The sequence below is a fragment of the Schistocerca nitens genome, chromosome 10 (assembly GCF_023898315.1).
Source record: "Schistocerca nitens isolate TAMUIC-IGC-003100 chromosome 10, iqSchNite1.1, whole genome shotgun sequence".
NCBI lineage: Eukaryota > Metazoa > Arthropoda > Insecta > Orthoptera > Acrididae > Schistocerca > Schistocerca nitens.
Genome location: NC_064623.1, coordinates 141,247,448 through 141,261,841, shown reverse-complemented (window position 1 = coordinate 141,261,841; position 14,394 = coordinate 141,247,448). Strand labels below are relative to the sequence as shown.

The 14,394-nt window shown below is 43.6% G+C and overlaps 2 protein-coding genes across 4 annotated transcripts in view; one reads left to right on the top strand and one right to left on the bottom strand.

Moving 5' to 3' along the window:
• Positions 1 to 14,394, bottom strand: part of LOC126210279 (uncharacterized) — a 340,068-nt gene that overhangs the window by 288,303 nt on the left and 37,371 nt on the right. The gene's annotated exons all lie outside the window — the stretch shown is intronic.
• On the top strand, positions 9,315 to 11,935 carry LOC126210278 (uncharacterized). Of its 2 annotated transcripts, none has more exons than XM_049939473.1 (2): positions 9,315 to 10,154; positions 10,347 to 11,935. In XM_049939473.1, exons 1-2 carry the CDS (start codon positions 9,380 to 9,382, stop codon positions 11,891 to 11,893), a joined length of 2,322 nt encoding a protein of 773 aa, XP_049795430.1. In that variant the 5' UTR covers positions 9,315 to 9,379; the 3' UTR covers positions 11,894 to 11,935. The 2 variants fall into 2 exon arrangements, with proteins under 2 accessions (XP_049795430.1, XP_049795431.1); XM_049939474.1 differs by having other exon boundaries at positions 10,232 to 11,935.

Below are 14,394 nucleotides of genomic sequence, written 5' to 3'. Positions count from 1 at the left end.
TTTGGCGCCGTGCAGGTGAGCGCCACAATCAGGACTGCATACGACCGAGGCACACAGGGCCAACACCCGGCATCATGGTGTGGGGAGCGATCTCCTACACTGGCCGTACACCACTGGCGATCGTCGAGGGGACACTGAATAGTGCACGGTACATCCAAACCGTCACCGAACCCATCGTTCTACCATTCCTAGACCGGCAAGGGAACTTGCTGTTCCAACAGGACAATGCACGTCCGCATGTATCCCGTGCCACCCAACGTGCTCTAGAAGGTGTAAGTCAACTACCCTGGCCAGCAAGATCTCCGGATCTGTCCCCCATTGAGCATGTTTGGGACTGGATGAAGCGTCGTCTCACGCGGTCTGCACGTCCAGCACGAACGCTGGTCCAACTGAGGCGCCAGGTGGAAATGGCATGGCAAGTCGTTCCACAGGACTACATCCAGCATCTCTACGATCGTCTCCATGGGAGAATAGCAGCCTGCATTGCTGCGAAAGGTGGATATACACTGTACTAGTGCCGACATTGTGCATGCTCTGTTGCCTGTGTCTATGTGCCTGTGGTTCTGTCAGTGTGATCATGTGATGTATCTGACCCCAGGAATGTGTCAATAAAGTTTCCCCTTCCTGGGACAATGAATTCACGGTGTTCTTATTTCAATTTCCAGGAGTGTATAAAACCTAAAAATAAATCAGACAATGCTATAAATAACTAAATATCTCAGAAACTTGCTGACAGCTCAAAAATGTAACACTGACTACGAGGTCGGGTGTGACGTACCCTAACCACCTTTGCACACGTGTATCTCCCTCTAACGATGGCACGGCAATAAACCCAACACTGCATCTTGCCCCGCTCTCCCTTCCTGCTACTGCGACAGCAATATTTCTGTGGCAACAATGACGTTCAATAATCAGCGCCTCAAAACACCTTGGGTGTTGTGGGTTGGCAGGAGAGCCAACACCGTATTATTAGAGGAAGCCGAAAGGCACGCGTTTTAGCTCAAGCAGGTCGTCGTGAGGTCTGGAACAGGACAAGGAAATTAGACTTTAGAAAAACGGACGGTTGGTTGGTTGGTTGTTTTGGGGAAGACCAGACAGCGAGGTCATCGGTCTCATCGGATTAGGGAAGGACAGGTAGGGAAGTCGGCCGTGCCCTTTGAAAGGAACCATCCCGGCATTTGCCTGGAGCGATTTAGGGAAATCACGGAAAACCTAAATCAGGATGGCCGGACGCGGGATTCAACCGTCGTCCTCCCGAATGCGAGTCCAGTGTCGAACCACTGCGCCACCTCGCTCGGTAAAAAAAAAAAAAAAAAAAAAAAAACGGACGTAGCTGGTGGAATACTTAACTTTAATCCATAAATGATGAGCGTCGCTCTTGACGGTACATTATTCATAATCTCAATAGTAACTGGAATGGCGCCTTGCTAGGTCGTAGCAAAGGACGTAGCTGAAGGCTATGCTAACTATCGTCTCGGCAAATGAGAGCGTATTTTGTCAGTGAACCATCGCTAGTAAAGTCGGTTCCACAACTGGGGCGAGTGCTAGGAAGTCTCTCTAGACCTGCCGTGTGGCGGCGCTCGGTCTGCAATCACTGATAGTGGCGACACGCGGGTCCGACGTATACTAACGGACCGCGGCCGATTTAAAGGCTACCACCTAGCAAGTGTGGTGTCTGGCGGTGACACCACATTGGGTATGACGTACCCGACCTCACTCACGCCGGGCTAAAGAAGAACGTCACAATTCCAGTTCCAGACAAGACGAGTACTGATACGTGTGGAGATTACCGTACCATGAGTTTCACACGTCACGGTTGCAAAATACTGACACGAATTATTTACAAAGGAGTGGAAAAACTGGCAGAGGCCGGCCTTCCGGAAGATCAGTTTGTGTTTTGGAGAAATGTAGGAACAGATGAGACAACACTGACACTGCAAATTATTTCATAAGACAGCTTAAAGAAAGGCAAACTACATTTCGAACATTTGTAGACTTACAGAAAGGTTTTGAAAAAGATGATTGGTTTACTCTCTTTGAAATTCTGAAGGTAGCAGGGATAAAAATACAAGAACCGAAATATTATTTATAACTTGTGCAGAAACCAGATTGCATCTGTAACAGATGAAGGAAAAAAATGGTTCAGATGCCTCTGAGCACTATGGGACTTAACTTCTGAGGTCATCAGTACCCTAGAACTTAGAACTATTTAAACCGAACTAACCTAAGGACATCACACACATACATACCCGAGGCAGGATTCGAACCTGCTACCGTAATAGTCTGGGACTGTAACGCCTAGAACCGCTCGGCCACCCCGGCCGGCACAGATGAAGGACATGAAAAGGAAGGCGTGGTTGAGAGTGGATGAGACGGGGTTGTAGCCTGTCACAGTGCTATCTGATCGGTACACTGAGCGAGCTGCGAAGCAAACCAAGAAGAAATTTGGAGAGGGAGAAGAAAGAAAAACTTTGCAGTTTGCCGACGTCATTCTGTCAGAGGCGGGTAAGGACACGGAAGAGCAGCTCAACGCAATTGATAATGTCTTGAAGACAGGTTATACAACGAATATCAATTAAAGTAAAACGAGGATCATCGAATGTAATCGAATTTAATCAAGTGATGCTGAAGGAGTCACATTACGAAATGAGACACCAGTACTGAGTAATTTTCATTATTTCACCAGGAAAAGAACTCTTGATGAATGAAGTAGAGAAGATAAAAAATATGCAGACTGGAAATAGTAGTAAAAACACTTCGGAAGGAATTTATTGTGGGACATTGTGAAATATTCCTACTTCAGCGCCTATAGTTTCATGGAGTTCCGCTACACGTAACCTCCAAAATGGCGTCTGTAACGGAGATACGTTCCAAGCAGTGAGCTGTCATTTATTTTCTTTTGATTGAAAACCAGAGCTTCGCAAATATTCTCAGGCGCTTGTCTACGAAGACCTGGCTATGGACGAAAGCACGCTGAGTCGTTGGGCGAGGCGTCTGCCATCATCGCAATAAGGTTGCTCAAACCTCTCAGATATCACACGCACCGGCCAGCCCCAAGCAGCTGTGACTCTTGCAATGTTGGAACGTGTGGACAGTCTCTTTCGAGGTGATCGACGGATCACAATCAAAAACCTTGGTATTCAACTGTACCTCTTTGTTGGCAGTTCTGACACAGTCGTCCACCAGTTGAGGTACTCAGTGGTGCGTGCCCGCGTGGTTTTTCGCCACCTAACCGAAAACCATAAAGACCAGCGAAGTGTGGTGTCACCGCCAGACACCACACTTGCTAGGTGTAGCCTTTAAATCGGCCGCGGTCCGTTAGTATACGTCGGACCCGCGTGTCGCCACTATCAGTGATTGCAGACCTAGCGTCGCCACAAGGGAGGTCTAGTCTAGAGACTCTCTAGCACTCGCCGCAGTTGTACAGATGACTTTGCTAGCGATGGTTCACTGACTACATACTCTCTCAATTGCAGAGACGACACTTTAGCATAGCCTTCAGCTACGTCATTTGCTTCGACCTAGCAAGGCGCCATATTCAGTTACTATTCTGAACAGATAATATTGTGACTCATGTACCGTCAAGAGCGACGGTCATCATTAATGGATTAAAGTTAAGTATTAAACTAATTACGCGCGCTTTCTGAATTCTAATTCCTTGTCATGTTCCACCCCTCACGTCAGTATAGTTCTTCCCTCCTCACGCCAGCCTGCGTGAGCTAAAACGCGTGCATTTCGACCTCCTCCAGTAACACGGTGTTGGCTCTTCAGCCAACACAACACGAAGTGCTATGTGTGCGGAATTGCTTGCGCGTTACGAGCCGATCGTCACAGTTCTTTGTCGAACATAGTCACACGCGATGAGAAACGAGTTCATCATTCGGACCGGAAACAAAACGTCAGTCGATGGAGAGGCGCCACACACCTTTGCTCCGAAGAAAAAATTCAAAGCCGCTCCTTCAGCCGGTAAAGTTATGGCGACCGTCTTCTGGGACTCTGAAGGGATTATTCCGTCTGGTGTCCTCCCTCATGGGGCAACGATCAACTCTGGTGCGTGCTGCGCTGTCCTGAGGAAACTGAAGAAACGTCTTCAAGCGTGTTTGTCTCCACAAAAATGGAAACGAACTTCTCTTTCTCCATGACAACGCAAGGCCTCACATAAGTCAGTGCATCCGAGAAGAGCTCAGAGACTTTACTGGACTGTTCTTCATCATCCAGCCTACAGCCCGGATTCCGCACCTTCCGTATTCCATCAGTTTGGCTCAGTGGAGGATGTACTCCACGGCAAGCAGTATGTGGATGAAACTTCCTGGCAGATTAAAACTATGTGCCGGACCGAGACTCGAACTCGGGACCTTTGCCTTTCGCGGGCAAGTGCTCTACCAACAGTTGGTAGAGCACTTGCCCTCGAAAGGCAAAGGTCTCGAGTTCGAGACTCGGTCCGGCACAGTTTTAATCTACCAGGAAGTTTCATATCAGCGCACACTCGGCTGCAGAGTGAAAATCTCATTCCAGTACGTGGATGATGAGAGGTTATTGATGCAGCAAGACATTAGCTTCGACGTCGACCAATAAAGTGGTACCTTGTGTGCATACAAGCCCTCCTAGTAAGGTGCCGTAAGGCCGTCGTACGAATGGAGATTATGTTGAAAAATGGGGTTTTGTAGCCAAAATAATGGGGAATAATATGCTGCACTGGAAAACTGAATAAAACCAACCTGCCAACCTCCTTTCAGAAAAAAAAGTGTTGCATTACTTATTGAACGTCCCAGGAAGTGGTTTTTTTTTTTTTTTAATTTGTCCAGAGTGTAGCCTGATACGGAAGTGAAATGTAGACGATAAACAGAAGCTTTTGAAATGTTGTGCTACAGAAGAATGCTGAAGATTAGATGGGTAGTTCGAATAACAAATGAATGGGATAGAGGGAAAGAAAATATGACACAACTTGTCAGAAAGTCAAGGCCGGTTGATAGGAAATCAAGGAATTGTCAGCTTGGTAATGGAAGCTAGCGACAGGGATAAAAACTGTAGGAGGAGTACGCAGCTCGAATGCAGTAAGCGGGTTCGTAGGAACGTAGGTTGCTGTAGTTGCACACAGATGAAGACGCTTGCAGAGGTCGGATTAGGATGGACTACTCTATCAAACCCATCTTTGGGCTGAATACCACAACAACAGCAAATCAAAAATCATCGATGCTGTATCCGTGCTCAGCCGTATTATCAGCTTCTTGCTCCCATTTCCCTTCTTACTGGCAGAGAACAGTAGCTGGCATAGTAATATGAGAGGCGAAATCGGGCGCAGCTAGACGACGTGCAGCTCGCGAGGGGGTAGCGTGTGGGGTTGTCGTCTGACCAACAGGCGACACAGAAACCCCTGCTGTTCACTTCCGCCAACGAAGGAAAATTAGGGGAAAAAAGCGTAGAGACGCAAATTTTTTATACAGCGGTAAGAACAACATACTAAAAATCCCCACAAGTGGGGTGTGAACGGGGGATGGGGTGGCTGGCATATACACTATGTGATCAAAAATATTTGGACATCCCCAAAAACATATTTTTTTCATATTAGGTGCATTGTGCTGCCACCTACTGCCAGGTACTCCATGTCAGTGACCTCAGTAGTCATTAGACTTCGTGAGAGAGCAGAATGGGGCGCTCCACGGAACTCACGGACTTAGAACGCGGTCAGGTGATAGGGTGTCACTTGTGTCATACGTCTGTACGCGAGATTTCCACGCTCCTAAACAACCTTAGGTCCACTGTTTTCAATGTGATAGTGAAGTGCAAACAAGGGACACTTCAGCACAAAAGTGTACAGGCCGACCTCGTCTGTTGACTGACACTTGAAGAGGGTCGTAATGTGTAATAGGCAGACATTTATCCAGACCATCACACAGGAATTCCACACTGCATCAGGATCCACTGCAAGTACTAGGACAGTTAGGCGCGAGGTGAGAAAACTTGGATTTCGTGGTCGAGCGGCTGCTCATAAGCCACACATCACGCCGGTAAATGCCAAACGACGCCTCGCTTGGTGTAGGGAGCGAAAGCATTGGACGATTGAACAGTGGAAAAACGTTGTGTGGAGTGACGAATCACGGTACACAATGTGGCAATCCGATGGTAGGGTGTGGGTACGGCGAATGCTCAGTGGACATCTGCCAGCGTGTGTAGTGTCAACAGTAAAATTCGGAGGCGGTGGTGTTATAGTGTGGTCGTGTTTTTCATGGAGGGGGCTTGCACTCCTTGTTGTTTTGCGTGGCACTATAGCATCACAGGCCTACATTGACGTTTTAAGCACCTTCTTGCTTTCCACTGTTGAAGAGCAATTCGGGCATGGCGACTGCATCTTTGAACACGATCGAGCTCGCATTCGGGAGGACAACGGTTCAATCCCGTCTCCAGCCATCCTGATTTAGGTTTTCCGTGATTTCCCTAAATCGTTTCAGGCAAATGCCGGGATGGTTCCTTTGAAAGGGCACGGCCGATTTCCTTCGCAATCCTTACCTAACCCGAGCTTGCGCTCCGTCTCTAATGACCTCGTTGTCGACGGGACGTAAAACACTAACCACCACCACCACCACGATCGAGCACTCGTTAATGCGCGGCCTGTGGCGGAGTGGTTACACCACAGTAACATCCCTGTAATGGACTGGCCTGCACAGAGTGCTAACCTGAATCCTATAGAACACGTTTGGGATATTTTGGAACGGCGATTTCGTGCCAGCCCTCACCGACCGACATCGATACCTCTTCTCAGTGCAGCACTCCGTGAAGAATGGGCTGTCATTCCCCAAGAAACCTTCCAGCACCTGATGGAACGTATGGCTGCGAGAGTGGAAGATGTCAGCAAAGCTAAGTGTGGGCCAACGCTGTACTTAATTCCAGCATTACCGATGGAATGCGCCACGAACTTGTAAGTCTTTTTCAGCCAAGTGTCCGGATACTTTTGATCATATAGTGTGTTACTTTTTTCTGTTTTACTTGTATAAATCAACCTGCGGCTTCTAGAGAAAATGTGTCCCGCTACAAAATTAAACTACATTGCATATCCCACAACAAGAGCTCCTACTCATTTTTCTCTAGGACCTAATGGTTTCTGTGCTGTGGGTCAATCGTAGATTATTAGCAGTGGTGTTTTAGTGGTATAAAATGCTGTTTTAAATGAAGTGGGTTATGGACAAATATTAAATGTGTTTGCACATGTAAGTGCAGTGTAGCCTATTAAGTGATTCTTTGTGTTCTGGGGGTGGGAGGTTGTAGTGTTGGTAGAGGGCAGAAGGGCGAAGGAAGGTAGGTCACCGGGCTATAGGCGTGCCCTTCCACCTTCCATAGATCTGCAGACTGAAGAACAGACACTTGATTCCTCGCTCGACCTAGGCCTGTACATCACAAGAAGTAACTACAGGGTGTTTCACAAAGTTATACCTACACTCTACAGTGCGCCTTATCAACCCTAACTATGCAGTGCAAAGACATGCCCAGGTATGCTTATTTCCCACAAAGTGTGTGAACACTACATTGGATACTGATACTAGTTACTAACATTACTAACCCAAGAAATGTATATCTGTGTAAATCTCTGCAGACTGGTCTTAGTCATCACTGTAGCGTTCTTCCAGGAAAGACAGTTTTCCCTACAATGGGCGCTGCACGCTTCTCAGTTGACAGACAGACAACACCTCCCTGGCGTTTCATGTCCACCCAACATTATGCTAGAAATAGTGATGTAACTTCCAGAAAACCATTTGAGGATGAACCTGAAAAGGTTCGAAAACCAGTTCATGGAATAATAAATAACTATTCAAAAAAAAAAAAATGACTGAGTGCAGTTTTATGTATCTAAATTCAATTAACAGTGACGGGTTCTAAAATATCCGTAATGGATAAGCTTAACATTACATCAGTTTTTAAGGTATTATAGCTATTATAAGTTGTATGTTTTTCAGTTGGATAGTAACTCCAAGTGCATGTTTTAATACCAAGCCATTAAAGTTTATTTTCTGTTGGACAGCAGTACCGGTGTTGAAGTACGGACGCGTGGGAACGAAACGGTTAATCTGTACTAACAGGCCTTGTCAACTTAGCGATGTAGTTACGACAGTGCAGAAAACGTCAGTTCGTAAAGTTTTTGCCGTGCTGGAGAGAAAAACAGCTAACAAACCGATGTGTATACACATTAAGGTACACATGTAAATAAATCTACACTTCTACCCATTACATCCTGTATAGTGGAGCTACATTAACTTGGAAGTGATCGTTTGGCATTGTTGGCCGGGAGGCCCCATTCGGGAGAGTTCGGCCGCCATATTGCAAGTTCTTTCTACGTTCACTTTAATGAGTACTTATTTGCAGTTGTTAAATGAGCTATTATGAAAACAGTTCAAACGTTGAACAACTAAAGCTGTCAACTATCTAACACACTGAAGGGCCTGTTCCAAGTGTAAAATGCTGTCAATATTTATTCAAAAACGTCCATTTCATTGTCTTCACTGTACTGGCTGCAATACTTTTCTCTGCGTGAGAGTTATCACATGCATCACCTTTGTCTGAGCTTTTCCACCATCTGAAGAGTCCCAGGGGCAAATAAACTGTCTACCTCTTCACAGAAATTGGTCACCTATGTGTTATGAAACTTGAGATGTTTTAACACAAATCAACCAATGTGATGTCCCATTCCATCAGACATATTCACACAAATCTTGCAAAATATACAGTGGATGTCTTCCTCAGGTCCCGGATATAAAACACCTCCGTCTTATTGTATAGAGCCATGGTTGCCCGTGCTTAAATACTGATTTACCCAAGACATTTTGCTGACTATACTAAATAAATCATTACCACCTTTTATATACATTACGTTATCAAACAGGACGTGTCGGCAACCTTTTGCTGGCGTGGGTGCTTGCTCAGATAATTGTCCTAAAAGGACAGATTATCTCGGCGGGACAGTGACGCCGCCATCGCGACCTTGGGACCCCGGGGGCCCCATTTTTTTTTATCAGTTGCTGACCCTCATGAATCGAAACATGACTGCGTCGCGTCGTTTCATGATTCGAGGGTCAGCAACTGATAAAAAAAATGGGGCCCCTGGGGTCCCAAGGTCGCGATGGCGGCGTCACTGTCCCGCCGAGATAATTTGTCCTTTTAGGACAATTATCTGAGCAAGAACCCACGCCAACAAAAGGTTGGCGCATGTAAAAGTTTTCGTTTTGGGGTGACAGACATGTGAGTATTGATAACTGAAGTTGGTCAGCAACCACTGCAGTATATAAGGGGCATGGTATTGTCGTCTGTACAGTATGTCCTCTGAATCGACTTCGAGAACTTCTATTGTCGCTAACGAGCTGCCAGAAATAGTAAGTACACTTCTATTACAATGGAAACTTTGTACAAACTTGCACGAATTGCTGTTTGTCGAAGACTGCAAAATGCGTTGGATGTGTTTCAATTGGATTTACCACAAACTATACGGGAAGATATTTTGTTAGAATTTCGTGTTTCAAAATTTAATTTCATGTTAAATTCGTATAGGTTGCCAGAATTTTATATATTTAATAAAAGTGAGAATGTTCTGATGATTTGTGAAATTGTAAATGATGCATTAGAAGCTTGTGCAAAAATAAGAGCGGGAATTCCAGTTCCATGGGAAACACTTGGTTTAATCACAATGTCCTCTTTTGACATTAGTACATTCTGGCAAAGTAGATTCAAAATTAAAGTATTTTTTTACGTTACTTACAAGCATTTTGTATATACTATTTGTGAGAACTGTTTATATAAATTATCCGATTCATGGCAAAACGCACTACTGCAACCACTTCTTATTGGAATGAAAATTAATATGGTAACGAAGACACCATCATTTTCATATGGGGTAACTGGTCCGCCACATATTAAGCAATATAGTCATTGGTGCATGTTTTGTGCAGATACTCCATTGTTCAGAAGTGTACGTTGTGGTGCCTCGTTAAGCAGTGTATCGGATTCAGAGGAAGACGACGCTGATGTAACTGATTTGTTGTTTGTTGACTGGAGTCATACAAGAAATTGGCATTCATTTGTTGGAAAATACGGCTTGAAATTGAAGACAGCTGTTGAACAACGTATTGGAAAAATTTTGTACCCGAAACAACCAAATGCCGAAAAAACAGGTATGTAAATATAATTTTTGTTGTGTATCATATATTTTTGGTTTTCATTATTTGATTTTAACGTTTCTTGCCTTCAGAATTATGATATTCCACCGTGGGAACGGTCTAATTGGGAGTTCATGCATGAAGGCCAGAAACGCTATGCCTACGAACAATGGCTAATTTCTCGTGTTCGCCGTGGTTTGCCTATAGATCACGACCGCCCATCAGCATCTGGTTCATCCACTGGAACAAGTTCTGTAAACGAAGATCACGTCGATCACGAGGTATCAGACAGCGAAGAAGACGAAGACGAACAAGGACCAGAAGAAACACAACAACATTCTGAACCACAACGTTTAGTACCATATTCTGATAGTGACGAAGGTATGAGTTCGCCAATGCAGGTAGATTCAGGTAAACGTCAGGCTGCGGCAGCTCAATCTGGTGGATCTAAGAAAGCAAAAAAAAAAAAAAAAAAACGTTACCAGGCACTGGAGTACCATCTGGTAACGTGCTCGGTGATTCTCCTAATACTCGATCCGTTACCTGCTCCTTCTATATTAGATACTGGTAATATTACAAGATATCGAAAAGTACATAGATTTTTCACATATGGTTTAGCATATAAAGTGATTGAACATGAAAATGTAGTATGCATGGTTACTCCTTTGGCAGAAATTCCTGTTGATAGGCCATTTTTGTATATGACACCTTCTGAATTCGATTTATTACCTGATGGTAGTAGAATTGTTCATTGTTCTGTAAAAGTAATTGCACGAAATCCTAGAATTGCTTTTCCGACTAATTTAAGTGATACCGAACTTGCAACATTAAATCAAAATAAGAATATGATTACAAGTGTGGGGATTAATTTGAAAATATCGGGTATTAATGTAAAGCCTACAGCATTTACTGCAAATGCACCTATGGAAACAACTGCCATAGATCATAAACGAAAGTTTGATTCCATTTGGAAGTCATGGTATGGTTATAGAAATGATGAAGCAGACTTTCTTACTAAAGTGCCTGCACATCAATTTGGACAACCCATTAATTTGAAATATTATTATGCGTGTGTTTCTAGCTCAAAAGATAAGGGTTTACATAATTGGGGTTGGAAATGTGTACAGTCTTGTGTTTCTGAAGTAGATGCAGATGCACGAACAGGAAGTGTTATTGTTGACTATACTTATAAACCAACATTAGGTTTTCTCAAAATTCCAGAAGTAGCCAATGTTGATATTTTTCCTATTACCAGTACTGCTCAAAATGTAGTTCAAAGGTATAATATTAATGCTGATAAGCACTGTAATCCTTTTATGTCATGTGATAGTTTTTCTAAAACCCCTTTTGAACCAGCAAGAATGGAAGAACAATTAGTGGGAGCTGTTACTCCAGTCACAAATGCAGAAGCATCTGGATATAATAATTTAATAGACAAAGCTGATATTGCTTCTGCAGGGTATAATATTAGATTTCATGATACAAATGTTCAACCGAGCCTTCATGTAGGCATTAATCCTACATATGCTTTAAGCACAAGCAGTTTAAATAGTGATGTTACAAAATATACTGATACTCAAATGTTGTTTGAAGTTGTTGCAGAATGTTCAGTGTATTCAGATGGTCTAGAGACACATTACCCTAGAGCAACTGTACCAAATGTCCAAGTATCAGATATGATTTATATGTCTAATGTAAAAAGGAATGAGGAATCATCTGTTTATAAGGGGCAATATGAAACTGAACAATTGTAATTGAAATGTAACAATTGTAATTTATTTTTATTTGTTGTAATAATTGACAATAAAAATTATACATTGTACAAATTCTTGTCTTTTATTTAATAATCAGTATTATACATTTGAAGTAACTGAAAGAAAGCCAGAGGATACGGCTTTTTACAAGCATTTTTTAATTCATCAAACTTTCTCCACCTAATTGTACGTACACGAATATCTTTAAAATCTGGGTGAGAACAAATAACTGGTTGTGAATTTGAAATTAACAGTAATGGAGTACGTCTTAATATAGCGTCTCCTTTGTACTTCACTCTGATGTTACATGCAATTCCTTCACACACTTTTTTGAAATCCTCAGTTGCACCCTCCTCTAAAGAAATTTCATTACCAACAATGACACGTCTATTAACAGCATCTTGCAATGCAAACTGATTAGTTTTATTATTACAATGTCCAATGTGACCAACATTTAAACCAAGTGAAATTATACAATCAAAAAACCAATTTTTGCCACTATTTGGTGGACCAATAATACATAATATGTTTAACTTTTTATTTGGTACATATATATTTTTACCTTCAAATTCTTGCCATTGATACAATCCTTTCTTATTAATCCAAGATACAAGATTTGTTAAAAATTTCGTAGCCTCGTCAGTATCATCTTCACATTGCAATAATAAAATTTTATTTAGCCAAGAAAGAGAATCTTGAAGAGTATAATAATATTCCCAAACATCTGTTGAATGAGAATAAAAAATATTATCTTCAGAACCAGAGCACAATAAATTTTCTATACCATGCAAATCCAATTCATTTATTGTTTTTTTACACAATTCTAAGCCCATATAGTAAAATCGTTTGAATTTAGGGTCAATCAAATTAATAAAATATGGATGAGCAGATGGTATTACATTGACTATATTTTCCGGAGGGATGCAATTATAACTTAATAAAAGGGATTGTACCTTTTTCGCTGTTTTTTCAGCATTGCACCCTTTCGCTGTAACGATTGGCTGGCGATTGCTATGAGGCCATTTACATGCTGCATCACTGGCGAGTTCGCTTCCACATTGGAGGAGGAGGAGGAGATTAGTGTGTAACGTCCCGTCGACAACGAGGTCATTAGAGACGGAGCGCAAGCTCGGGTGAGGGAACGATGGGGAAGGAAATCGGCCGTGCCCTTTCAAAGGAACCATCCCGGCATTTGCCTGAAGCGATTTAGGGAAATCACGGAGAACCTAAATCAGGATGGCCGGAGACGGGATTGAACCGTCGTCCTCCCGAATGCGAGTCCAGTGTGCTAACCACTGGGCCACCTCGCTCGGTACTTCCACATTGATTAACATTTCCAGTGTCTTGCCCCTCCAATACTGTGAGGGATTGCTCGACGAAACTGTTCCATTGTATAATTTCAAGCTCACCAGGCAATCGCTTATCGGTTCCTCTAAGCCAAACTTGTCCCCTACTTGGCCGTTTTTGCAAAGTAGAGATATAAAAGAACATTGAGCCAGTCGATGTCGGACATGGCTGCGATTGCTCTAGTGCGTCTTGTTGTTTTCTTAATTCGACTGGCGATAAATCCGTCAGTTCGAAACCTACAGCGGCATCGTCTTGATGAGTAGATACAGTCGTGTATGAGGTGGATGTTGTGGTGTCACTGCCAGACACCACACTTGCTAGGTGGTAGCTTTAAATCGGCCGCGGTCCATTAGTACATGTCGGACCCGCGTGTCGCCACTGTCAGTGATCGCAGACCGAGCGCCACCACACGGCAGGTCTCGAGAGACTTACTAGCACTCGCCCCAGTTGTACGGACGACGTAGCTAGCGATGCACACTGACCAAGCCTCGCTCATTTGCAGAGCAGATAGTTAGAATAGCCTTCAGCTAAGTCCATGGCTACGACCTAGCAAGGCGCCATTATTAGTACATTGCATGTATCTGCAGAGTCTCACTTGTATCGTCAAGAGCGATGTACAGCAAGGATGGATTAAAGTTAAGTATTCCAGGAGCTACGTACTTTTCTTTATAGCATTCATTGCGTATCCTGTTTCAGACCTCACGCCAATCTGCGTGAGCGTAACGCGTGCCTTTCGGCTACTTCCGAGTGGCGTGGCTGTCTTACTACGCCACAACAGATGTGGTCCCCATCATGTTTCCACATGATAATCTGGCCAGGGTAGGTTTGTGCAATGATATTAATTCGTGTACAGAATTCATCAGCTTCGTTCTCTCCTCTGAGGACAATAACGTCAGTGTAATACCTTCTTTCAGAGATCTCAGATATTCGGAGAAGCTCTAGAAACCAAAGGACGAGACTAATGAAGAACTTTCGAATTGCGTCAAATAGTTCAAAATGGTAAAGATGTATTCGCCTAAGAGTCCATCTCCCTGTGCCAGCTTGCAATTCAATCTCGTCATTAAGTATATCATTGCCTTCAAGGACGGTGTTGGTATTTCTGCTTCCAAAAGAGTGAAGATCGTCTGGACGGCTTCCAAGAGATTCTCCATTAC

What these genes read in the sequence shown, in the direction of transcription:
- LOC126210278 (XM_049939473.1), top strand. Translation starts at nt 9,380, where the DNA reads ATGGAAACTTTGTACAAACTTGCACGAATTGCTGTTTGTCGAAGACTG. An exon ending in ACCAAATGCCGAAAAAACAG is followed by an intron (nt 10,155 to 10,346) that starts GTATGTAAATAT and finishes GTTTGCCTATAG; the next exon opens with ATCACGACCGCCCATCAGCA.